The 26,176-nt window shown below is 44.4% G+C and overlaps 1 protein-coding gene across 1 annotated transcript in view; it reads right to left on the reverse strand.

The window, feature by feature from the left end:
* The window catches only part of PPP2R5B (protein phosphatase 2 regulatory subunit B'beta), a 48,221-nt gene that overhangs the window by 7,851 nt on the left and 14,194 nt on the right, over positions 1 to 26,176 (reverse strand). The window contains exons 2-11 of the mRNA XM_087881267.1: positions 18,296 to 18,492; positions 16,320 to 16,421; positions 14,483 to 14,575; positions 9,359 to 9,489; positions 7,221 to 7,280; positions 5,975 to 6,083; positions 5,797 to 5,850; positions 3,148 to 3,198; positions 2,898 to 3,017; positions 893 to 1,020 (exon numbers count right to left, since the gene is read on the reverse strand). Coding sequence (XP_087737393.1) covers positions 893 to 1,020; positions 2,898 to 3,017; positions 3,148 to 3,198; positions 5,797 to 5,850; positions 5,975 to 6,083; positions 7,221 to 7,280; positions 9,359 to 9,489; positions 14,483 to 14,575; positions 16,320 to 16,421; positions 18,296 to 18,492 — 1,045 coding nt within the window. The remainder of the gene's footprint in view (positions 1 to 892; positions 1,021 to 2,897; positions 3,018 to 3,147; positions 3,199 to 5,796; positions 5,851 to 5,974; positions 6,084 to 7,220; positions 7,281 to 9,358; positions 9,490 to 14,482; positions 14,576 to 16,319; positions 16,422 to 18,295; positions 18,493 to 26,176) is intronic.

Below are 26,176 nucleotides of genomic sequence, written 5' to 3' on the forward strand. Positions count from 1 at the left end.
TCATGGCCAATTCGCTATGGGTAACTCACTGTGGGACAAGAATCACACAAACATTGAAGAAGTGGTTGAACAGAATCATTAAGGATGCCAAAGGAGGGACGAAATAAAAAGCGAATGACCAAAATTATAATATTTTTAAAATTATTTGAAATAACTAAATTGAATTCTTGGATCGTCCCACGGTGAGTTGGCTGCAACGAGTTGTCCCATTCCGACTGACCGAGAGGACAACCTATACCAGGTTGTAATTTCCTGGAGTGGGAAGCGGGCTTTTTCCAGTGGTGAAATCTATGTTACTACCAGTTCTGTGGGCATGGCTTGGGGGGTGGGTGGGTAATGTGACTGGGTGGGCGTGGCCAACTTTAAAAAAAAAAAATCTTTAAAACCATTTTTTCTACAACCTCTTCAATGAAGGGTTGCCTGATTGGCAGAGGCTTTTTTGTCTTTTAAAAGCCTCTGCCAATCAGGCAACTCAGCTACGATCGTCAGAGGCTTTTAAAAGCATTTTTTCTACAACCGTCTTTTAAAAGCCTCTGACGATCCCAGCTGAGCTGTGTGATCATCAGAGGCTTTTTTTTTTTTTTTTTTACTTTTAAAAGCATTTTTTCGGCCGAAGAGGTTGTAGAAAAAATGCTTTTAAAAGTAAAAAAAAAAAAAAACCATCTGATGATCGCGTGGCTCAGCTGGGCATGGGGGGGGGGACACAGGGATTTTTGCTACCGGTTCTCCGAACCACCTGCTGCCATCGCTACCGGATTGGGCGATCCGGTCCGAACTGGGAGCATTTCACCCCTGGCTTTTTCCCAGGTGAGTTTTCTAACTTTTGGGGAAGTCTGAGGAAGTCCTCGTTCTCTGACCAAGTCCTCCCCGGTGCTGTGCCCGCCGGACTCACGGGTTCCAGTGCTCCTTGGAGACGCGGTAGAGCGTGCCGAAGATGGTGGGCAGCACCGTGTGACAATTGTCCTCCACCAGGCTCAGGATGTATTCGTTGTTCCAGAAATAGAGTGCCCGTTCGGCCACCTGTTTTTGGGGAGGGGGGGGCACAGAGCAACGGCTGTGAGGATTCGAAAGCCCGTTTGAAAAGTCCCTGACCCAGCCACCTTCAAGCTGGGCAGTCCTTGATTTACGACCACAATCGAGCCCAAAATTTTCTGTTGTTAAGTGAGACATTTATTGAGCTTTGCCCCGTTTCCCCTTCTAAGCAAGACAGTTGTTAAGTGAGTGTTGTCCCGTTTTACGACCTTTATGGCCACGGTGGTTAAGTGAATCACTGTGGTCGTTAAGTGAGTAACCTGGTCGTTAAGTGAATCTGGCTTCCCCCGTTGGTTTTTCTTGTCCGACGGTCGCAAAAAGGGGATCCGGTGACCCCAAGACACTGCTACCGTCATAAATACGAGTCAGTTGCCAAGCGCCTGAATTTTGATCACGCGACCACAGGGAGGCTGCAACGGTCATCAGTGTGTGACTAACGGTCATAAGTCACTTCTTTCGGTGCCATTGTAACTTCGAACGGTCACTAAATGAATGGTTGCAAGTCAAGGACTACCTGTAAGGCGGGCTTTGAATTATGACCAATGGCTTAACGATGGTTCAAAGTTACGACGGTCTCAGAAAAAGTGACTTATGACCCATCCTCAAAGTTACAACTGTCGCAACTTCTCCCCTTCGGTCATCGGATCACATTTCATCCTCATTGGCAATTGTGCGTATTACAGTCGCAAACCACCTACCTGTTGTGGTTCGCCAGCAGCCTGCGGAGCTGGCAGCGGAGTCGGACAGTGAGGAGGATGAGGAAGAACAGGGGCCCGTCCCGGAGGCTGGGGAAGGCCCGGATGAGGGCTCTGCGTCGGACGCAGAGATGGGTCCGGGGCCATCGGGGAGTAAGGTGCGGACCCCGGAGCCTCCAGAGGCTGACAGTAGAGAGACAGAGGAACAGGAGGAGCCTGTTCCTAGTGCATGTGTGAGAAGAGCTGCCAGGAGGCAGGAGCAGCTACAGCAGAGAGGACGACTCAGGAGTAAGGCCAGGAGATGATTGGCCCCTCCCATAAGGCTTAAAAGACCAGCAACGGCTCTTGGGCTCTTTGCCGGAAAACAACGTTGAGAGATTTGCTTCTTGTTTCACTGTATTCATTTCTTGTCGGCGTCTTCTGCTTCTGAACTTTTGCCAAGAAAAGCCTTTGGCACTTTGCCTAATTATCCCAAGGTCGGTGATAAACTATGGAATGGTGTTTTGAAGAATTTGCTTTCATTTAGTTTGGACGACGCTGAGAAGGAGTTAATTCTCAGCTGTTTTTTTAATTTATTTTTTATTTATTTATTTAAATTTGATTTATATGCTGCCCTTGTCCGGAGACTCAGGGCGGCTTACAATGCGCTCAGCAATAGCCTTCATCCTTTTGTATATTTATACAAAGTCAGCTTATTGCCCCCACAAACTGGGTCCTCAATTTACCTACCTTAGAAAGGATGGAAGGCTGAGTCAACCTTGAGCCTTGGCGAGATTCGAACCTGCAGTAATTGCAGGCAGCTGATCTTAATAACCAGCTTAATAACAGGGTGCCTTAGACCACTGTACTACCAAGGCTCTTTTGGAACTGTTTGTATTTAATACTAACTACTTGGGCCTGGGTCACAACACTACCTGGCTTCCCATAAGCAAAATCAATTTGGGGAGGGAGCAAGATTCACTTAGCGACCACGCGATTCACTTAACAACCATGCGATTCACTTAACGACCGAAGTAAAACTGGTTTTGAAAATACAGTCCTGGTGACTTGACGACTTGCTTTAACGACCGCATGGCTTGGCAACTGAAACTCCATCTCCATTTGTAGTCGTAAGTGGAGGACGACCGCAAAGATGGTTTCCCCCTCCCCGCCCCCTCCTCCCCAAAGCACCTGGAAGTGGGGGCTGGCAATGCATCGTGCCACTTGCTTGAAGAGCGGCTCCTGGATCTTCACGAACTGCGAGGGCTCGATCACATCCAGGATCTCCTCAATTTCCCCCAAGAGCATCACCTGATCGGGAAGGGGGGAGAGGGAGGGGATGAAAGGAGGGGGAGACCCTCTGGCTGATGCCTTTGCGGGGCCTGACCCCCCCTCTATGCATGCGACAACCCCCCCCACCCGCTGCCCAGCCCTTCGGTACCTCTTTTTGAGTGCAAGTCTTTGGCCAGTATTTCAACAGGCCCCGTATCACCTGCCGAAGAAAAGAGAAAATATTGATTGATTGATCGATTTGTATTGAGCGTACGGCATCTGTAGAGGTCATGAAATCGCCGATATTCATATTTAGTTTAAATAGAGCGTCAGCAAATATGTGTGCTTGCGTGTGTATTATCTGTATATATCTATATACATACATACGTAGACATAGAGCAGGGGTGAAATCCAGCAGGTTCTGACAGGTTCTGGCGAACCGGTAGCAGAAATTTTGAGCAGTTTGGAGAACCAGCAAATTCCACCTCTGGCTGGCCCCCGAGTGAGGTGGGAATGGAGATTTTGCAATATCCTTCCCCTGCCACACCCACCAAGCCATGCCCACAGAACCGGTAGTAAAAAAAATTGGATTTCACCACTGACATATACATATACATATACATATACATATACATATACATATACATATACATATACATATACATATACATACATACATACACATATATATATATATCTAAATGGATGGTTGTAAATTGAGGACTACACACACACATATATTGTAGGTGAGAGAAATGGTCATGTCAATACGCACATACACACTACATATATAACTTTGACTTTGTATTAAAAAAAACACCGCTGGGGGGGGGGGGCGAAAGCCCTACTAAGCAGGTCTATACCAAAGTATGAAGGCTATTGCTTAACGCATTGTAAGCCGCCCTGAGTCTCCAGGGAAGGGCGGCATATAAATCGAACCAATACATAAATAAATATACTGTGTTTCCCTGAAAATAAGACTAGGTCTTATATTAATTTTTGCTCCAAAAGATGCATTAGGGATTGTTTTCCAATTAATCTTATTTTCGGGGAAATACAGTACATACATACATACATTTTATATACTCTCACTCTCTCTCTCTATATATACAAAATAAATATTATATAGTATATAGTATATTATATATATTATATATATATATATATATATGTGTGTGTGTGTGTGTGTGTGTGTGTTTTTCTTCTAGCCAGGTTTTCCCTACGTAGCTAAGGTTTTTTTGTAGCTCCAGCTCAGTAGAATCACATCTACTCGGTTCTGGGCTTTTTTCCTTTCTGACACCTAGCAAGCTCTGCGCTGGAGCTACAAAAAAACCTTGGCTACGTAGGGAAAACCTGGCTAGAAGAAAAACACACATAAACCCTACGAAGAAGTAAGAAAATTTATATATATATATATAAAAAACCATTTTTAACCCAAACTTTTTAAGCAAAGCACCTGAGGGCAGGACAAGAAACAATGAATGGAAACTAATCAAGGAGAGAAGCAACTTGGAATTGAGGAGAAACTTCCTAACAGTGAAGACAATTAACCAGTGGAACAGCCTGCCACCAGAAGTTGTGGGTACTTCATCACTGGAGGTTTCTAAGAAGAGACTGGATGGCACCTGTCTGAAATGGTATAGGGCTTTCCTGCCTGAGCACGGGGCTGGACTAGAAGACCTCCAAGGTCCCTTCAAGCTCTATTCTGATTGATAGTGACCAAAGTTGCAATGGCATTAAAAAAAGTGACTTATGACTGTTTCTCCCACCTACAACCGTTGTAGCCTCCCCATGGTCACATGATCAAAAATCAGATGCTTGGCTCCTATTCGGTTCGTACTTATGACGATTGCAGTGTCCCAGTAATCATCTTTTGCGACCTTCTGACCAGCAAAGTCAACGAAGAAACCAGATTCACTTAACAACCGTTTTCCTAACTTAACAACTGCAGTGATTCACTTAACAACTCAGGCAAGAAAGGTCGTAAAACGGGGCAGAACTCACTTAAATGTCTCACTTCACAAAAAATGTCTCACTTTATTAAAAACAAACAAAAACAACAACCCCTGTGTGAAATTGCTCAATCGTGGAGCAATTGTGATCATAAAACAAGGACTACCTGTATATATATATATATATATATATATATATGTATGTATGTATGTATGTATGTATGTATGTATGTATGTATGTATGTATGTATAAATAACGCTGCTATAAGAAAAACTTTTAAAGTCACTGGTAGGATTTTAGCTGAGGTTTTAAAGACCTTGCAGAGTGCTCTGTAAGGATTTTTAGTAGATTTTAAGCTGGGATTTTAACCAGGATTTTAAATATTTTAACCAACTTATTTACAATGACACGGGAAAACACCCGAGATTTTAATTTTTTGCATATGCACACCCGCGAAAACTTAAGAAGACAAATATATATAAATAAATATATATATAAGTGGACAATAAAATATGAGAGATAACCTATTAAATTCAGATTAAAACCATATTATCACCATAAAATGGAGCCCTAGAATTGCAATGGGACAGATGTTATCATTCAAGAGAGAGAGAGAGAAGGAGAGAGAAGAAGAGGAAAAATATTGGAATTTTAAGCCAATTTTTGGAATTTTTCACTTAGTGGGGTTGGGCAGCTCTAGAAACGCAAGGAACGAGCGAAAAGAAAACTCCGGCTCTTGTTCGAAGGTGCCTCTCGCGCCCAGGGCTGCTGCCCCGCTGTCAAATCTTGCCCCCCCACCCCCCGCTGCAGCCGTGCCCCCTGCCCCGCTGCTTGCCCCCCTGCCCCTTGCAAAGGCCAGACTTACGTGCTCGGTCAGCGTGGCATCTTTCTCCAAGAACTGGACCACGCAGTAGGCCAGCTGCAAGAGAGGAATCCGGGTGAGGAGGTGAGGAGCCTCTCTGAACCCCGGAGCGCCTCGAGGGCTCGTCTCCGGCACCCACCCACCCCCGGGGTTGCTGGGTGCCAGGCGCTGCCAGGCTCACCTGGGCGTGGAAAATGGAGAGCGATTTGACGGAGTGTAGCGGGATCAGAACCCGCACCAGGAACTGCTTGTGTTCCGCCTTCAAGGGCAGCGCGAAGCCGTTGATGATGCTGAAAGAGAAGCCGGAGGGAGTGGGGTTTTAAGGGAGGGAAGGTCATCCCTGCAGGGTTGTTGTTGCAGCAGCCAATTTCTCATATCGGTGTCGGGGGAGCTAAATCAGGGCTTCCCAACGAAGCAGCTTGGATGAGTGGACTTCAACTCCCAGAATTCCCTGGCCAGAATTTCTCAGAGGTTGAGAAACATTCAGATGGATGAATTTAAGAATTTAATCTCCAGTTTTACAATTTTCTTTTGCCTTCCTTCCTTCTTCTTTCCTTCTTCCTTTCTTTCCTTCCCTTTTTTCTTCCCATCCTATCCCCTCCTTTCCTTTCTCTTTCCTTCTTTTTTCTTTCTTTTCTTTTTCTTTCATTCTTTCCTTCCCTTTTTCTTTCTTTCCTTCCCATCCAATCCCATCCCCTCCTTTCCTTCTTTCTTTCCTTCCTTCCTTCTTTTTTCTTTCATTCTTTCTTTCCTTCCTTCCCTTTTCTTTTCTTTCTTCCCATCCCATCCCATCCCATCCCATCCCTTCCCTTCTCTTTCTTTCTTTCTTTCTCTTTCTTTCTTTCTTTCTTTCTCTCTCTCTCTCTCTCTCTCTTTCTTTCTTTTCTTTCTTTCTTTTTCTTTCCTACTTTCTCTCTCTCTCTTTCCTTCCTTCCCTCCCTCCCCTCCAGGAAACCCTACACCTCTAGCAATAGCACTTAGACTTATATCCCTTTTACAGCCTCCTCTAAGCAGTTTACAGAGTCAGCCTCTTGCCCCCATCAACAATCTGGGTCCTCATTTTACCCACCCTGGAAGGACGGAAGGCTGAGTCAACCTTGAGCCTGGTGACATTCGAACTGCCAAATTGCAGGCAGCCGGCAGAAATAGCCTGCAGTACCGCACTCTAACCACTGCGCCACCGCACAACTAAACGACGGTTCGAAGAAATCCGGGTGAGGAAGGAATTATATAGAACGGCAGCCCGTGGAACAGACTGCCACATGAAATGGCAAGTTCTCCTTGGCTAAAGGTCTTTGACTGGAGGCTGGAGGGCCCTCCTTTCAGAGATGGTCTCCTGGCTGAGGAACTCTGGGAGTTGTAGTCCACAAGTCTTAAAAGTTGCCAAGGTTGGAGACCCCTGCTTTAAAGAATGGGGAAAGATTTACCTCCCAAGGATTTCCAATAATTCAGCCACTCCGTTGAAATGTTCGGTCTCGTAGATAAACCTGTTGGGGGAAAGGAAAGGAAGAAACAGGGAGGGTTTTATTCTCGTCACTGTCTTCCCCAAAGATCTTCCCTTTTCCCATCATCCTCACCTTCTCAAAACACAACAGGTAGGTCCGATATTTATAGCAACCCGTTTACCCACCATTCGAAGGCGCTGATAAAAGTGACTTATCATCGTTTTTCACCCTTACGACTTCAACTCCCAGAATCCCCCAGCCATCATGCTTCAAAATGGGTGGACTTCAAGTTCCAGAATTCCCCAGTTAGTATACTTCAAGATTCCCAGAATTCCACAATCAGAATGCTTTAAGATATATGGATTTCAAATCCCAAAACTCCCTACCTAGCATCTTTTAATATGGGCGGACTTCAACTCCCAGAATTCTCCAGTCAGAACACTTTATGAGATATGGATTTCAAATCCCAGAATTTCCCAGTCTGCATGCTTTTAAGTGGGGGACCAAACTCCCAGAATTCCCCAGCCAGCATGCTTTAAGATATATGGATTTCAATTCCCAAAACTCCCCACCTAACATCTTTTAATATGGATGAACTTCTACTCCCAGAATTCCCCAGCCAGCATGCTTTAAGACAGAGGTCTTCAAACTTGACAGCTTTAAGACTGGTGGACTTCAACTCCCAGAATTCCCTAGCCAGAAGGTTGAAGTTGAAGTCCACCCATCTTAAAGCATGCCGGCTGGGGGATTCTGGGAGTTGAAGTCCACCCCTCTTAAAGCATGCCGGCTGGGGGATTCTGGGAGTTGAAGTCCACCCATCTTAAAGCATGCCGGCTGGGGGATTCTGGGAGTTGAAGTCCACCCCTCTTAAAGCATGCTGGCTGGGGGATTCTGGGAGTTGAAGTCCACCCTTCTTAAAGCATGCTGGCTGGGGAATTCTGGGAGTTGAAGTCCACCCCTCTTAAAGCATGCTGGCTGGGGGATTCTGGGAATGGAAGTCCACCCATCTTAAAGCATGCTGGCGAGGGATTCTGGGAATGGAAGTCCACCCATCTTAAAGCATGCTGGCTGGGGAATTCTGGGAGTTGAAGTCCACCCATCTTAAAGCATGCTGGCTGGGGAATTCTGGGAGTTGAAGTCCACCCCTCTTAAAGCATGCTGGCTGGGGAATTCTGGGAGTGGAAGTCCACCCCTCTTAAAACATGCCAGCTGGGGGATTCTGGGAGTTGAAGTCCACCCCTCTTAAAGCAGGCTGGCTGGGGGATTCTGGGAGTGGAAGTCCACCCATCTTAAAGCAGGCTGGCTGGGGGGAGTTGAAGTCCACCCCTCTTAAAGCATGCCAGCTGGGGGATTCTGGTAGTTGGAAGTCCACCCATCTTAAAGCATGCTGGCTGGGGGATTCTGGGAGTGGAAGTCCACCCCTCTTAAAGCAGGCTGGCTGGGGGATTCTGGGAGTTGAGGTCCACCCATCTTAAAGCATGCTGGCTGGGGGATTCTGGGAGTTGAGGTCCACCCCTCTTAAAGCATGCTGGTGAGGGATTCTGGGAGTTGAAGTCCACCCCTCTTAAAGCATGCCGGCTGGGGGATTCTGGGAGTTGAAGTCCACCCTTCTTAAAGCATGCCGGCTGGGGAATTCTGGGAGTTGAAGTCCACCCGTCTTAAAGCATGCCGGCTGGGGGATTCTGGGAGTTGAAATCCACCCTTCTTAAAGCATGCCGGCTGGGGGATTCTGGGAGTTGAAGTCCACCCCTCTTAAAGCAGGCTGGCTGGGGAATTCTGGGAGTTGAAGTCCACCCTTCTTAAAGCATGCTGGCTGGGGAATTCTGGGAGTTGAGATCCACCCTTCTTAAAGCATGCCGGCTGGGGGATTCTGGGAGTTGAAGTCCACCCCTCTTAAAGCAGGCCGGCTGGGGGATTCTGGGAGTTGAAGTCCACTCTTCTTAAAGTGGCCAAGATTGAAAACTGCTCTACAGGCTCAGTTGATAAGGTTCTTTCCTTGGAATTAGTCAGAAATTTTTGTGATTAGATTAGAAATTAGAAAAAGTTGCACACGACACACAACACTCCTTGATTGCTCAGGATGAAAACACAGGCAAACCGAAGGCGGAGAAGCCCCTCACCTCAAAAAAATGTTATTGCATTGCTTGCGAATATACGCCCGGAGGCCCAGGAATTTGCCGTAAACCCGGTGAAGGATGGTCTTGAGGTATTCACGTTCCCTGGGGTCTTCGCTGTCGAACAATTCTAGCAGCTGGAGGAGGGCGAAAGAGAAAAAGAGAGCATTGGCAAGATTTTGGAGAAAGGCATCCTAATGGGCAAGAATAGAATTGTTATATTTTATTATTCTGTTCTGTTCTGTTCTATTCTACTCTATTATTCTGTTCTGTTCTGGTCTAGTCTATGCTTTTACAGAATAACATCCTATCCTAATTTTAGAATGTTATTTTATCTTCGCCTTGGGCCCGTTTCTCATTCGTGGGGAAGCTCTTCCTAGCGTAGGCATGTTCTGACTTAGGCTCCTTTAAAAAGCAGGAAGCTGAGTCTTGGTCCCAGCAAAACTCCTTTTATTGACACGACTGTGAATCCCTTTCATTCACAGTCAGCAAGGCCTGTCCAAACAGTCTTTCAGAGGAATACTTATCAACACAGACCTTATCTCGCTTGGAAAGCTGCCAGATAACTAGTTTCCATACGTAGTACAAGGCCAAACTTGGCACAGTCTCTGGGATTCACGGACAGATCTTCCCACTCTTGAAACGAACGAAAGAACAAATTGTTTCCTGCAGAAGCCCCCTCCCCGTTCGCTCCTCTTTTGTTTCCTATGGGAGGGGCCAATCACCTCCAAGGTGTGGCTTTTACTCCCAAGTCGATCCTGCTTTCTGAGTTGTTCTTGTCTTCTGGCAGCTCTGTTCATGCTGGGAACAGGCTCCAGCTGTTCCTGTGCCTCGCTGCTGTCTACCTCCCTCTCTGCCTCCGATGCAGAGGCCTTGATCGAGCTTTCCCCAGCCCCCAGGACTGGCCCACGTTCCTCCCCAACCTCCTCACTGTCTGACTCTGCTGCCAGCTCCTCTGGCCACCGGTGGGACACGCAGATCATTCTCAACATATGACCTCAATTGGTACCAGAATTTTGGTTGCTGAGCTAGTCATCATATGACTAGGCCAGATTTTATTCCAGGGTAGTCCTTGACTTACAAGCATTCGTTTAGTGACCGCAGCTACAAAAGCACTGAAAGAAGTGACTTACGACCTTGTTTCACACTTATGACCGTTGCAGCATCCCCACGATCACATGGTCAATATTTAAATGCTTGGCAACTGGAATGTACTTATGACGGTTGCAGCATCCTGATCACATGATTCACAGGTTACATGATCCTCTTTCTGCGACCTTCTGACAAGCAGAGTCAGGGGGGAAGCCAGAGTCACTTAACAAGTGCAATAACTCACTTAAGAACTTTGGCAAGAAAAGTTGTAAAAAGGAGAAAAATCACTTAACTACTGTTTTGCTTAGCAGCAGAAATTTTGGGTTCAATTGTGGTCATAAATCAAGGACTACCTGTACCTTATTTTGCTATGGTTATTAAGCGAATCATACAGTTGTTAAGAAAATCCGGAAGCCAGCGGGATAATTGCATGACTGCATGAGGCTTTTTTCTCTTTCAATGGTCCTTGCAACAGGTAGAACAAAAAATTACTTAATTCAAATAATCTAAATTCTATAGTAATTAGTTAGCATGCAGAATTTGGGCACTAGAGGGATCATCCTGGATCTCAACAGACCAAGCTGCATTGAATGTTGAGGAGTTTCCAGAGAGCAAACAAGAACAGAAAATACAGAATAAGAGTGTTGGAAGGGACCTCGGAGGTCTTCTAGTCCAACCCCTGCCCAATCAGGAGACCCAATATCGTTTTAGAGAAATGGCTGTCCAGTCTCTTCTTGAAAATCTCTAATGATGGAGCACCCACAACGCCTAGATAGATAGATAGATGATAGATAGATAAATGATAGGTAGATAGATGATAGATAGATAGATGATAGATAGATAGATGATAGATAGATAGATAGATGATAGATAGATAGATAGATGATAGGTAGATAGATGATAGATAGATAGATGATAGATAGATAGATAGATGATGGATGGATAGATAGATAGATGATAGATAGATGAAAGATAGATTGATAGATAGATAGATAGATGATAGATGATAGATGATATATAGATAGATAGATGATAGATGATAGATAGATTGATAGATAGATAGATAGATAGATGATAGATAGATGATAGATTGATAGATTGATAGATAGATAGATAGATGATAGATAGATTGATAGATAGATAGATAGATGATATATAGATAGATAGATGATAGATGATAGATAGATGATAGATTGATAGATAGATAGATGATAGATAGATGATAGATAGATAGATTGATAGATAGATAGATAGATGATAGATAGATGATAGATAGATAGATGATAGATGATAGATGATATATAGATAGATAGATGATAGATGATAGATAGATGATAGATAGATAGATAATAGATAGATTGATAGATAGATAGATGATAGATAGATGATAGATAGATGATAGATAGATAGATGATAGATAGATAGATTGATAGATAGATAGATGATAGATGATATATAGATAGATAATAGATGATAGATAGATAGATAGATAGATAGATGATATAGATGAGATAGATAGATGATAGATAGATGAGATAGATAGATAGATAGATAGATGATAGATGATATATAGATAGATAGATGATAGATAGATAGATGATAGATAGATAGATGATAGATAGATGATAGATAGATGATAGATAGATAGATTGATAGATAGATAGATGATAGATAGATGATATAGATAGATGATAGATAGATGATAGATAGATGATAGATAGATTGATAGATAGATAGATAGATGATAGATGATATATAGATGATAGATGATAGATAGATGATAGATAGATGATAGATAGATATAGATGATAGATAGATGATAGATAGATAGATGATATAGATAGATGATAGATAGATAGATTGATAGATAGATAGATGATAGATAGATGATAGATAGATGATAGATAGATTGATAGATAGATAGATGATAGATGATAGAGAGATGATAGATTGATAGATAGATAGATGATAGATAGATGATAGATTGATAGATAGATAGATGATAGATGATAGATAGATAGATGATAGATAGATGATAGATAGATAGATTGATAGATAGATAGATAGATGATAGATAGATGATAGATAGATTGATAGATAGATAGATAGATAGATAGATAGAGATGATAGATAGATAGATTGATAGATAGATAGATGATAGATGATATATAGATAGATAATAGATGATAGATAGATAGATAGATAGATAGATGATATAGATGAGATAGATAGATGATAGATAGATGAGATAGATAGATAGATAGATAGATAGATAGATAGATGATAGATGATATATAGATAGATAGATGATAGATGATAGATAGATGATAGATAGATAGATGATAGATAGATGATAGATAGATGATAGATAGATGATAGATAGATAGATTGATAGATAGATAGATGATAGATAGATGATATAGATAGATGATAGATAGATGATATATAGATAGATAGATGATAGATGATAGATAGATGATAGATAGATGATATAGATAGATGATAGATAGATGATAGATAGATGATAGATAGATAGATGATAGATAGATGATATAGATAGATGATAGATGATAGATAGATGATAGATAGATAGATGATAGATAGATAGATGATAGATAGATGATATAGATAGATGATAGATGATAGATAGATGATAGATAGATAGATGATAGATAGATAGATGATAGATAGATGATAGATAGATGATAGATAGATGATAGATAGATAGATGATAGATAGATGATATAGATAGATGATAGATAGATAGATGATAGATAGATAGATGATAGATAGATGATAGATAGATGATAGATAGATGATAGATAGATAGATGATAGATAGATGATATAGATAGATGATAGATGATAGATAGATGATAGATAGATAGATGATAGATAGATGATATAGATAGATGATAGATAGATGATAGATAGATAGATGATAGATAGATAGATGATAGATAGATGATATAGATAGATGATAGATGATAGATAGATGATAGATAGATAGATGATAGATAGATGATAGATAGATGATAGATAGATGATAGATAGATTGATAGATAGATAGATGATAGATAGATGATATAGATAGATGATAGATAGATGATATATAGATAGATAGATGATAGATGATAGATAGATTGATAGATAGATAGATGATAGATGATATATAGATGATAGATAGATGATAGATAGATATAGATGATAGATAGATAGATGATATAGATAGATGATAGATAGATTGATAGATAGATAGATGATAGATAGATGATAGATAGATTGATAGATAGATAGATGATAGATGATATATAGATGATAGATGATAGATAGATGATAGATAGATGATAGATAGATAGATTGATAGATAGATAGATGATAGATAGATGATAGATAGATTGATAGATAGATAGATGATAGATGATATATAGATGATAGATGATAGATAGATGATAGATAGATGATAGATAGATAGATTGATAGATAGATAGATGATAGATAGATGATAGATAGATAGATGATAGATAGATGATAGATGATAGATAGATGATAGTTAGATAGATGATATAGATAGATGATAGATAGATAGATTGATAGATAGATAGATGATAGATAGATGATAGATAGATAAGAGAGAGAGAAATAAAGATAGATAGGATAGATAAGAGAGAGAGAAATATAGGTAGATAGATAGATTTATTGATTATATAGATAGATGAGAGAGAGAGAGAGAGAGAGAGAGACGTAATGTGTGTGTGAGAAAGAGAGAGAAAGAAAAAGAGAGAGAAGGAAGGAGGGATAGATAGATAACTAGACAGACAGACAGACAGACAAATAGATCCCTTCCTCCATCTGATTTATCTCATAGAATCCTAGAGCAGAAGGGAGACAGACTTCTTCTGTCCAATCAGAAGACCCTACTCCATTTCAGGCCAAAGGTAGCCTAGTCTCTTCTTGAAAACCTCCAGATGGAGCCCCCACGACCTCTGGAGGGAAGCCTTCAAACCATGATTCCTAGCCATAGATCCCTCTCACTTACCATCAACACGAACTTCTGGTCTATGTATCGCTTGGCAACCGAGGGTTGGAAGTCTGGACTTTCGAGGAACCGGAGGAAAAATTCATATACAAGCTGGAAAGAGAGAGAGAGGGGGGGGGGGGATCCATCAAATCCAACTCAGCTTTCTTCTTCCATTGGGAGGCAAAGCCTTGGAAAGATGGAAGTCCCACCAGGCCCTTCCCCCCAGCCAGCAATGCATCCAAGCCCACCAGCCACTCCTCAAGGGGACATCTCAAGGTTGACTCAGCCTTCCACCCTTCCCAGGTCGGTAAAACGAGGACCCAGATTGTTGGGGGCAAGAGGCTGGCTCTGTAAACTGCTTAGAGAGGGCTGGAAAGCACTGTGAAGTGGTATATAAGTCTAAGGGCTCTTCCTTCCTTCCTTCCTTCCTTCCTTCCTTCCTTCCTTCCTTCCTTCCTTCCTTCCTTCCTTCCTTCCTTCCTTCCTCCCTCTCTCCCTTCCCTCCCCAGTTGTCAGAATGTAGTGTTGTAGGCTAACTCTGCCCACTGCCAGCAGTTCAATCCTGACCGGCTCAAGGGTGACTCAGCCTGCCTTCCTTCCAAGGTGGGTAAAATGAGGACCCAGATTGCTAGGGGGCAAGAGACTGACTCCATAAACCGCTTAGAGAGGGCTGTAAAAGCATTATGAAGCGGTATATAAGTCTAAGTGCTATTGCCCTTCCTTCCTTCTTTCCTTCCATCCATCCATCCATTCATCCATCCTGTTTCCTTCCTTCCTTTTCATTTCCTTCCTTCCTTCCTTCCACCCACCCACCCGTCCTTCCTTCCTTCCTGTTACAATGCAGGGTTGCAGGCTAACTCTGCCCACTGCCAGCAGTTCGATTCTGACCGGCTCTAGGTCGACTCAAGCTTCCATCCTTCTAAGGTGGGTCAAATGAGGACCCAGATTGTTGAGGGGCAAGAGGCTGACTCCGTAAATCGCTTAGAGAGGGTTGTAAAGGCACTGTGAAGCAGTATATAAGTCTAAGGGCTATTGCAATTTTCCTTCCTTCCATCCTTCCTTCCTTCCTTCCTTCCTTCCTTCCTTCCTTCCTTCCTTCCTTCCTTCCTTCCTCCCTCTCTCCCTCCCCTCCCCAGTTGTGCAGAATGCTAACTCTGCCTACTGCCAGCAGTTCAATCCTGACTGGCTCAAGGGTGACTCAGCCTTCTGTCCTTCCGAGGTGGGTCAAATGAGGACCCAGATAGTTGGGGACAAGAGGCTGACTCTGAAAACTGCTTAGAGGGGGCTGGAAAGCACTAGAAAGCACTAGAAGCGGTAGATAAGTCTAAGGGCTATTGCTATTGTTCCTTTTCTCCCTTCCTTCCTTCCTTCCTTCCTTCCTTTCCTTCTTCTTTCCTTTCCTCCTTCCTTCCTTTCCTTCTTCTTTCCTTTCTTCCTTCCTTCCTTCCTAAAGGTTGACTCAGCCTTCCTTCCTTCTGAGGTGGGTAAAATGAGGACCCAGATTGTTGGGGACAAGTGGCTGACTCTGTAAACCCCTTAGAGGGGGCTGCAAAGTACTGTGAAGTGGTATTTAAGTCTAAGGGCTACTGCTATTGTTCCTTTTCTCCCTTCCTTCCTTCCTTCCTTCCTTCCTTTCCGTCTTCTTTCCTTTCCTCCTTCCTTCCTTCCTTCCTTCCTAAAGGTTGACTCAGCCTTCCGTCCTTCCGAGGTGGTTAAAATGAGGACCCGGGATTATTGTTGGGGGCAAGAGGCTCACTCTGTAAACCACCTAGAGGGGGCTGGAAAGCACTATGAAGCGGTAGATAAGTCTAAATGCTATTGCTATTAATTTCATGGCCTTCAGAAGGCCTCTTACCTGGAGATGGGGCCAAGACGGTTCCAGGTTTGGCTCATCTTCTTCGGGATCGAACTCGGGGTTTTCGCTGGGTGGAAGAATTCGGAAAATGTTGACAGAGATCTGGAAGGAGAAGGGAGAGATCAGCCCAAGCCAAAAACCTCGAAATAAGACAACTTTTCAAGGTCAAATGAGCTAACCAAAACAGACTCCACGCAAGCTTCAGATCCACAGCTAAGCCTAAGAGAAAAAAATAAAAATAAAACAACAGGAGAGATTCAACCTTAGAACTAAGGGGAAATTTCCTGACAGTGAGAACAATTCATCCGTGGAACAGCTTGCCACCAGAAGTTGTGGGCGCACCATCACTGGAGGCTTTTAAGAAGAGACTGGACAGCCATTTGTCCGGAATGGTATAGGGCCTCCTGTTTGAGCAGGGGGTTGGACTAGAAGACCTCCAAGGTCCCTCCCAACTCGGTTATACTGTTTTTTGCTTTTATTATACATCCATTTTTTGTTCAGGTCAGTGTTGACTCCTAGCAACTGACTGGACTGGTCCCTGGAGGATTTTTGGCAAGGTTTTTCACAAGTGAATTTTAGAATAGAATCACAGAGTTGGAAGGGACCTTGGAGGTCTTCTAGTCCAACCCCCTGCTTAGGCAGGAAACCCTACACCCCTTCAGACAAACGGTTATCCAACATCTTCTTAAAAACTTCCAGTGTTGGAGCATTCACAACTTCTGGTGGCAAGTTGTTCCATTGATGAATTGTTCTCACTGTCAGGAAATTTCTCCTTAGTTCTAAGTGGTTTGCCATTGCCTCCTTCCTAGGGCTGAGGGAGAGTGACAGGCCCAAGGTCAGCCAGCTAGCTTCGTGCCTAAGGCGGGACTAGAACTCACCCTTGCCTGGTTTCTAGCCTGGCGCCTAAACTACAACGCCAGACTGGCTCCCTAAGCCATCCATAGTGCCATTTTAGGTTAATTTTTTTAAAATGATTAAACCGTGAGCCATTATACATTCGTTTGTTTTGCTAATTTAAGCGATGAATAATGAATAAACGTCGGCTGTTTCTTGCATGTTTATGAGCACGACCCACTAATTAACGCATTTTATGGAACGCGGCTCCCACATTCGGGTTTGACAGTCCCTTTTTTTAAACTATCGGAAGACTGAAAGATCTTAAGATGAGATCTCCAAAGAATTTAACTGCAAAGGCGTGAAAATTGAAAGAAGTTATCATTTAAATTTCGACAAAGAAGTTATAATTTCACTTCTCAAGATTCCCCGAAAACAACGATATAAAAGGGATCGGATCTTTTCTTCCTTTCGACAGCCTGTCTGTCATCTTCCATTCAGCCTCACCTTCAATTTGATAAGTTTAAGGATGAGTAATGCTTTGGATAAGTCATTCCATTGTTCCATTTTCTTCCGTGTGGATTTTTTTTTCCCCCTTCTTACTTTCAGAAAAAAAGAGCAACGGATCAATATAAAAACTCAGGAAGGCTGGTTGCAGGGAGACCTTGACTTACAACGGTTCGTTTAGCGACCTCCCAAAGTTACGACGGCAGTGAAAACAGTGACTTGAGGATCGCCTCTCACACTTAACGAGCGCTGCAGCATTTCCATGGTCACGTGATCTCAAAATTGGCCACTTGACCCACATTTATGACGAGTGCAGTGTCCCAAGGTCGTGCGATCCCCCTTTTGCGACCTTTTCAAAGTTCGTGGGGAAGCCAGATTCACTTAACAACCGTGTTGCTAATGTAACCACCGCGGTGATTCACTTAACAACGCAACAAGATCGATCGTAAAATGGAGCAAAGCTCACTTACTGTCTCACTTAGCAACAGACATTCGGGGCTCTACTGCGGTCGTTAAGTGAAGGACGACCTGTAATACGAGTTCAGGCTCCTACCCCACCCTGCCCATCGTACCCCACTGGCCCCACTACTCTGCCCCGCTATCCACTTTCTGCGTTTTTTCCGCCAGCCTTTTACCATCTTGATGATCTCGGGATAGAGTGGCTCAATGAGGATGCCACGGTTGGTGGCCACGCACTCCACCAGTTCATTCAGGGCTGCCCGCTTGATCTCCTTGCCCTTCAGGTCAGCCACGCAGTCCAGGAAGTCGAAGACGATGGAGCATTGCTGAAGCTTCTTGCACAGAAGGTCGTGGAGCTCTGAAACCGGAGCATCTGCAGGGGGAAAGCAGAGGATTTACACACGATCCCACGTGAGGAAGCAGAGGCATCCGTGAGAATTCATACAGCAAAAGCCCTTAGACTTATATCCCGCTTCACAGTGCCTTTCCAGCCGTCTCTAAGCGGTTTACAGAGTGAGCCTCTTGCCCCCAACAATCTGGGTCCTCATTTTACCCACCTTGGAAGGACGGAAGGCTGAGTCAACCTTTAGGAAGGAAGGAAGGAAGGAAGGAAGGAAGGAAGGAAGGAAGGAAGGAAGGAAGGAAGGAAGGAAGGAAGGAAGGAAGGAAGGAAGGAAGGAAGGTCAATAGCACTTAGACTTATATACCGCTTCACAGTGCCTTTCCAGCCCTCTCTAAGCGGTTTACAGAGTCCGCCTCTTGTCCCCAACAATCTGGGTCCTCATTTTACCCACCTCAGAAGGATGGAAGGCTGAGTCAACCTTTAGGAAGGAAGGAAGGAAGGAAGGAAGGAAGGAAGGAAGGAAGGAAGGAAGGAAGGAAGGAAGGAAGGAAGGAAGGTCAATAGCACTTAGACTTATATCCCGCTTCACAGTGCCTTTCCAGCCGTCTCTAAGCGGTTTACAGAGTGAGCCTCTTGCCCCCAACAATCTGGGTCCTCATTTTACCCACCTCAGAAGGATGGAAGGCTGAGTCAACCTTTAGGAAGGAAGGAAGGAAGGAAGGAAGGAAGGAAGGAAGGAAGGAAGGAAGGAAGGAAGGAAGGAAGGAAGGAAGGAAGGTAGGTCAATAGCGCTTAGACTTATATACCGCTTCACAGTGCCTTTCCAGCCCTCTCTAAGCGGTTTACAGAGTGAGCCTCTTGTCCCCAACAATCTGGGTCCTCATTTGACCCACCTTGGAAGGACGGAAGGCTAAGTCAACCTTTAGGAAGGAAGGAAGGACGGAAGGACGGAAGGACGGAAGGAAGGAAGGAAGGAAGGAAGGAAGGAAGGAAGGAAGGAAGGAAGGAAGGAAAGTCAATAGCACTTAGACTTATATACCGCTTCACAGTGCCTTTCCAGCCCTCTCTAAGCGGTTTACAGAGTCCGCCTCTTGTCCCCAACAATCTGGGTCCTCATTTGACCCACCTTGGAAGGATGGAAGGCTAAGTCAACCTTTAGGAAGGAAGGAAGGACGGAAGGACGGAAGGACGGAAGGAAGGAAGGAAGGAAGGAAGGAAGGAAGGAAGGAAGGAAGGAAGGAAGGAAGGAAAATATCGTGTTTCCCCCAAAATAAGACCCGGTCTTATATTTTTTTGAACCCTGAAATAAGCGCTTGGCCTTATTGCCATGCGCTCAAAAGCCTGATTGGGCTTATTATCAGGGGATGTCTTATTTTGGGAAAAACAAAGTAGCAATAGCACTTAAACTTATATACTGCTTCAAACTCCTGGCTATGGGCAGAATTAGCCTGCAATCCTGCCTTCTAACCACTGTTCCACCACAGGAGGGAGGGAGGGAAGGAAGGAAGATAAGGAAAGAAGAGCAATAGAGCACTTAGACTTATATACCGCTTTACAGTGCTTTTACAGCCCTCTCTAAGCGGTTTACAGAGTCTTTACAGCCTCTTGCCCCCAACAATCTGGATCCTCATTTTACCCACCTCGGAAGGGTGGATGGTTGAGTAGACCTTGAGCTGATTAGGATCGAACTGCTGGCACTTGGGCAGAATTAGCCTGCAACACTACACTCTTAACCACTGGGAAGGAAGGAAGGAAGGAAGGAAGGAAGGAAGGAAGGAAGGAAGGAAGAAAAATAACAGTAGCACTTAAGACTTATATTCCTCTTCACAGTGCTTTGGAGCTCTTTGAGAGGTTTAGAGTCAGCCTCTTGCTCCCAACAATCTGGGTCCTCATTTGACCCACCTTGGAAGGATGGAAGGCTGAGTCAACCTTTAGGAAGGACGGAAGGAAGGACGGAAGGAAGGAAGGGAGGGAGGGAGGGAGGGAGGAGCGAGCAGCAATAGCACTTAGACTTATATACCGCTTCATAGTGCCTTTAGAGCCCTCTCTAAGTGGTTTACAGAATCAGCCTCTTGCCCCCAATAATCTGGGTCCTCATTTTACCGGCCTGATCGAACTCCTGGCAGTCGGCAGACTCAGCCTGCAATAATACTCCATCCTAACCACCCCGCCACCACGGCTCGTACAACGGGATCCTACACGAGAAAGCAGAGGCCCCCGTGAGAATTTACACGGCATCCCACAAGACAGAGGCCTCATATGTTGAAGCACATACATGTGCTATCTCTTTCCCTTCATTGTAATCCAGCTTGGTGGCATGACTGGAATAACACGCATGACACCTCCTTTCGCTCTTTTTCGGCTATTTTTCGGAAGGGAAAGACCAGAGCTCTTGAGCATTGCCAACAGAAGTGCATACAACTGTCAACAATGTTGGAAATCCAGCAGGTCGTGGGAAGGTACCCACGGCTCGGAATTGCATTGGGAAAGCTGCATCTCTAACACAACAGACCTGGGGAAACCCCCCCCCCAACTCTCTATCTCTGGGGGCTAATTGCTATCAAGCAACACCCCGCAATAACAATTAGCAGGATATTTTAATTACAGCGCTTTACGCTGCACTTCAAAGACGGGCTCGTAAAACTTTATTGCTAGTACTTGTACACGGAAACATCACAATTCAAAGATGGGGGACTTACAACCCGTAGCAGTGGCAAAATTCTGTGCGGCTGCAATGTCCACAAGGAAAAAAAAATTGGTTACAGAATTATAGCTGTCAACTTTGGGCCAATTTTTTGGAGATATCTCTTGACCATTTTCGGGAAATTATATTTACTCACACACGTATCGGCTCTCCGCTCAGGTCACTGTTTGAGAACATGTATTTTCTGAACAGCGGTGTTATTATCCACTGTTAATGTCAGTACTGTTTTTTAATATATTGTAAACAGTGATGTCTATTGCTGGTCTATGACCGAAATAAAACAGGGGTGAAATCCTGCAGGTTCTGGAGAACCGGTAGCGGAAATTTTGAGCAGTTCGGAGAACCGGCAAATAACACCTCTGGCTGGCCCCAGAGTGGGGTGGAAATGGAGATTTTGTAGTATCCTTCCCCCAGGAGTGGGGAGGGAATAGAGATTTTGCAATATCCTTGCACTGGAGTGGGGAGGGAATGGAGATTTTGCAATATCCTTCCCATGGAGTGGGAAGGGAATGGAGATTTTGCAATATCCTTCCCCTGAAGTGGGGAGGGAATGGAGATTTTGCAGTATCCTTCCCCTGGAGTGGGGAGGGAATGGGGATTTTGCAATATCCTTCCCCTGGAGTGGGAAGGGAATGGAGATTTTGCAATATCCTTCCCCTGGAGTGGGGAGGGAATGGGGATTTTGCAATATCCTTCCCCTGGAGTGAGAAGAGAATGGGGATTTTGCAGTATCCTTCCCCTGGAGTGTGGTGGGAATGGAGATTTTACAGTATCCTTCCCCCAGGAGTGGGGAGGGAATGGGGATTTTGCAGTATCCTTTCCCTGCCACGTCCACCAAGCCACACCACGCCCACCAAGCCACGCCCACCGAACCGGTAGTAAAAAAAAATTGGATTTCGCCATTGTAATAAAGTTATATTCTATTCTATTCTTTGGGAACAATGGCAAACTCGCGAAGCAGCGAGAACCCTTCCAATACCTGACACTCTGCTCTTGCTATTAATTGTTAACTGCTAACTTTTTAAAAGGTTTTCACTCAGATTTTATTTATTTATTTATTTATTTTTATTTATTTGTTTCAATTTCTATACCGCCCTTCTCCAAATAGGACTCAGGGCGGTGAACAGCCAAAGTAAAAAACAGGACATACAAAATTTAAAAACAATTTAAAATAATTAGATATTTTGGCCGTAAATTAAAACAACCCAATTTAAAATCAATTTAAAATTTAAAAAATTTTAAAAATTCCTTTTTCCTTAATCGTTGCTGGTTCCCTTGATTGTGTTTGGTCTTGGACTGTAAATGAAACTTTTGATCGCTTGATTGATTGCAATTCAAAGACGGGTGACTTAAAACCCGTGCATTTTTTTTTTTTTTAAAAGGAGTCACCGGGATCCAAAAATCGACAGAAAAACCACTCCCAAAATAACTGTGTGGGGCCATGTTTACCAAGTCGCCAGAAAGTGAGGCTCAACTCAAAGAGACTTCACTTCCAAAAATCCCTGCAGTGAAAAGAAAAATATTCTGTTAATTTCTGGGCGCGTCTGGTTAAAAATAATAATAATAATAATAATAATTAAGAAGGGTGTAGCTCCCTCCAAGAATAAATTGCCTGCCTGGATAGACATGTGTACCTCTCAGATATAACTGACTAAGCAGCCATAAATATATTATAAGCTTATATTGCAGACGTAAGTCTACATTTAAATTTGCAGGGCAATTAAGCTTTGGAAGAAGCTGAAACACGATCCGCTTGCAGGGGAAAAGTTCCTTGACCTCTCCTGCGTTCCCACGGCTTGGCTCCATCGCTGATCTTCCCGGCTTCCTCCGCAAGCAAAACTTTGCTCTATTTTCAGTGACTTTGTTCCTTTCCTAAAATAGGGCTAGAAGAATGCTTGCAAATATTTACAAATCGCCCGGTAAATACAGACAGAACTCCCCCCCTCCCCCAATGGACGTACCAGGAAAGCTAATCCTGAAGTTTTAAGTTTAAATCTGCTGCTGTCCTCTTCTCACCCCAAATATTTTCAGCTCACAAATGGGGAGGGGGATTTTTTTTTTTTGAGATCCGCAAGCATAACATCCTAGTTTTGGAAGAGTTCCTTGAGGCTATCAGGCAGGGGTGAAATGCTCCCGGTTTGGACCGGATCGCCCGATCCGGTAGCGATGGCGGCGGGTGGTTCGGAGAACCGGTAGCAAAAATCCCTGCGCCGCCCCCCCCCACCATGCCCAGCTGAGCCGCAGGATCATCGGAGGCTTTTTTTAAAAAAACTTTTAAAAGCCTTTTTTCTACAACTTCTTCCGACGAAAAAAATACTTTTAAAAGTAAAAACAAAAAAGCCTCTGATGATCGTGCGGCTCAGCTGGGATCGTCAGAGGCTTTTCAAAGCATTTTTTTTCTGCAGCCTCTTGGGCCGAAGAGGTGGTTAAAAAAATGCTTTGAAAAGTCTCTGACGATCCCAGCTGAGTTGCCTGATCATCAGAGGCTTTTTAAACCATTTTTTAAAAAGCTTCTCTGAGAATCCCAGCCGAGTTGCCTGATCGTCAGAGAGGCTTTTCAAAGCATTTTTTAAAAAGCTACTCTGACGATCCCAGCTGAGTTGCCAGATCAGAAAAAATGCTTTGAAAAGTTTTTTTTAAAAAAAGTTGGCCAAACCCACCCAGTCACATTACCCCCACACACACACCAAGCCATGCCCACAGAACCGGTAGTAACAAATTTTACATTTCACCCCTGCTATCAGGCCAGTGGTAAAATCTGAGTTGGGAGGGAATGGGGATTTTGCAATATCCTTCCCCTGGGGTGTGGTGGGAATGGAGATTTTGCAGTATCCTTCCCCCAGGAGTGGGGAGGGAATGGGGATTTTGAGTGACAAGGAGCCACAAAAGAGGGGTGAAAGAGCCACATGCGGCTCCAGAGCCGCAGGTTGCTGACCCCTGGACTAACTTGTACTTCAAGACATCCAGAAAATATCCTTTTGCTTATGTGCTATCGAGTTGTTTTCAGCTCTTAGGAAGAACCTGAATCACAGTTACTCAACCTGGCAATTTTAAGATGTGTGGAGTTCAACACGCAGAATTCCTCCGCCAACCTATGTCTAGACATGCCCTGTATACCTGTACATTCAAATTAGATGAATATATTTTTAAAAAAACTACACAAGGTCCTGTGGAAAAGAAGTATTTTAATATTTTTAAAAAAGAAGATTAAGTAATCTAATTCCAAGGTTTTTTTAAAAAAAAACAACACTACATAAACGTTTTTTTATGAAAAAGAAGTATTTTTAGTATTTTTTTTTTTTTAAAAAGATCAAGTAATCTAATTCCTAGTGTAATTCTGCTGGATTCACACACACTGATCATAAAGTTTGTCTCAAACATGAGTTTATAACAGTGGTTTTCAACCACATCAACTTTAAATCAGATGGACTTCAACTCCCAGAATCCCCCAGCCAGCATGCTTTAAAATGGGTGGACTTCAACTCCCAGAATCCCCCAGCCAGCATGCTTTAAGAGGGGTGGACTTCAATTCCCAGAATCCCCCAGCCAGCATGCTTTAAGACGGGTGGACTTCAACTCCCAGAATCCCCCAGCCAGCATGCTTTAAGGTGAGTGGACTTCAACTCCCAGAATCCCCCAGCCAGCCTGCTTTAAGAGGGGTGGACTTCAATTCCCAGAATCCCCCAGCCAGCCTGCTTTAAGGTGAGTGGACTTCAACTCCCAGAATCCCCCAGCCAGCATGCTTTAAGAGGGGTGGACTTCAACTCCCAGAATCCCCCAGCCAGCCTGCTTTAAGAGGGGTGGACTTCAACTCCCAGAATCCCCCAGCCAGCTATGCTTTAAGAGGGGTGGACTTCAACTCCCAGAATCCCCCAGCCAGCATGCTTTAAGGTGAGTGGACTTCAACTCCCAGAATCCCCCAGCCAGCCTGCTTTAAGGTGAGTGGACTTCAACTCCCAGAATCCCCCAGCCAGCCTGCTTTAAGAGGGGTGGATTTCAACTCCCAGAATCCCCCAGCCAGCCTGCTTTAAGAGGGGTGGACTTCAACTCCCAGAATCCCCCAGCCAGCCTGCTTTAAGAGGGGTGGACTTCAACTCCCAGAATCCCCCAGCCGGCATGCTTTAAGAGGGGTGGACTTCAACTCCCAGAATCCCCCAGCCGGCATGCTTTAAAAGGGGTGGACTTCAACTCCCAGAATCCCCCAGCCGGCATGCTTTAAGAGGGGTGGACTTCAATTCCCAGAATCCCCCAGCCGGCCTGCTTTAAGGTGAGTGGACTTCAACTCCCAGAATCCCCCAGCCAGCATGCTTTAAGAGGGGTGGACTTCAACTCCCAGAATCCCCCAGCCAGCCTGCTTTAAGAGGGGTGGACTTCAACTCCCAGAATCCCCCAGCCGGCATGCTTTAAGAGGGGTGGACTTCAACTCCCAGAATCCCCCAGCCGGCATGCTTTAAGAGGGGTGGACTTCAACTCCCAGAATCCCCCAGCCAGCATGCTTTAAGAGGGGTGGACTTCAATTCCCAGAATCCCCCAGCCAGCCTGCTTTAAGGTGAGTGGACTTCAACTCCCAGAATCCCCCAGCCAGCATGCTTTAAGAGGGGTGGACTTCAACTCCCAGAATCCCCCAGCCGGCATGCTTTAAGAGGGGTGGACTTCAACTCCCAGAATCCCCCAGCCGGCATGCTTTAAGAGGGGTGGACTTCAACTCCCAGAATCCCCCAGCCAGCATGCTTTAAGAGGGGTGGACTTCAATTCCCAGAATCCCCCAGCCAGCCTGCTTTAAGGTGAGTGGACTTCAACTCCCAGAATCCCCCAGCCAGCATGCTTTAAGAGGGGTGGACTTCAACTCCCAGAATCCCCCAGCCAGCCTGCTTTAAGAGGGGTGGACTTCAACTCCCAGAATCCCCCAGCCAGCTATGCTTTAAGAGGGGTGGACTTCAACTCCCAGAATCCCCCAGCCAGCCTGCTTTAAGAGGGGTGGACTTCAACTCCCAGAATCCCCCAGCCGGC

The sequence above is a fragment of the Pantherophis guttatus genome, chromosome 18, assembly GCF_059756535.1.
Source record: "Pantherophis guttatus breed Tessera chromosome 18, ASM5975653v1, whole genome shotgun sequence".
NCBI classification, from domain to species: Eukaryota; Metazoa; Chordata; class Lepidosauria; order Squamata; family Colubridae; genus Pantherophis; species Pantherophis guttatus.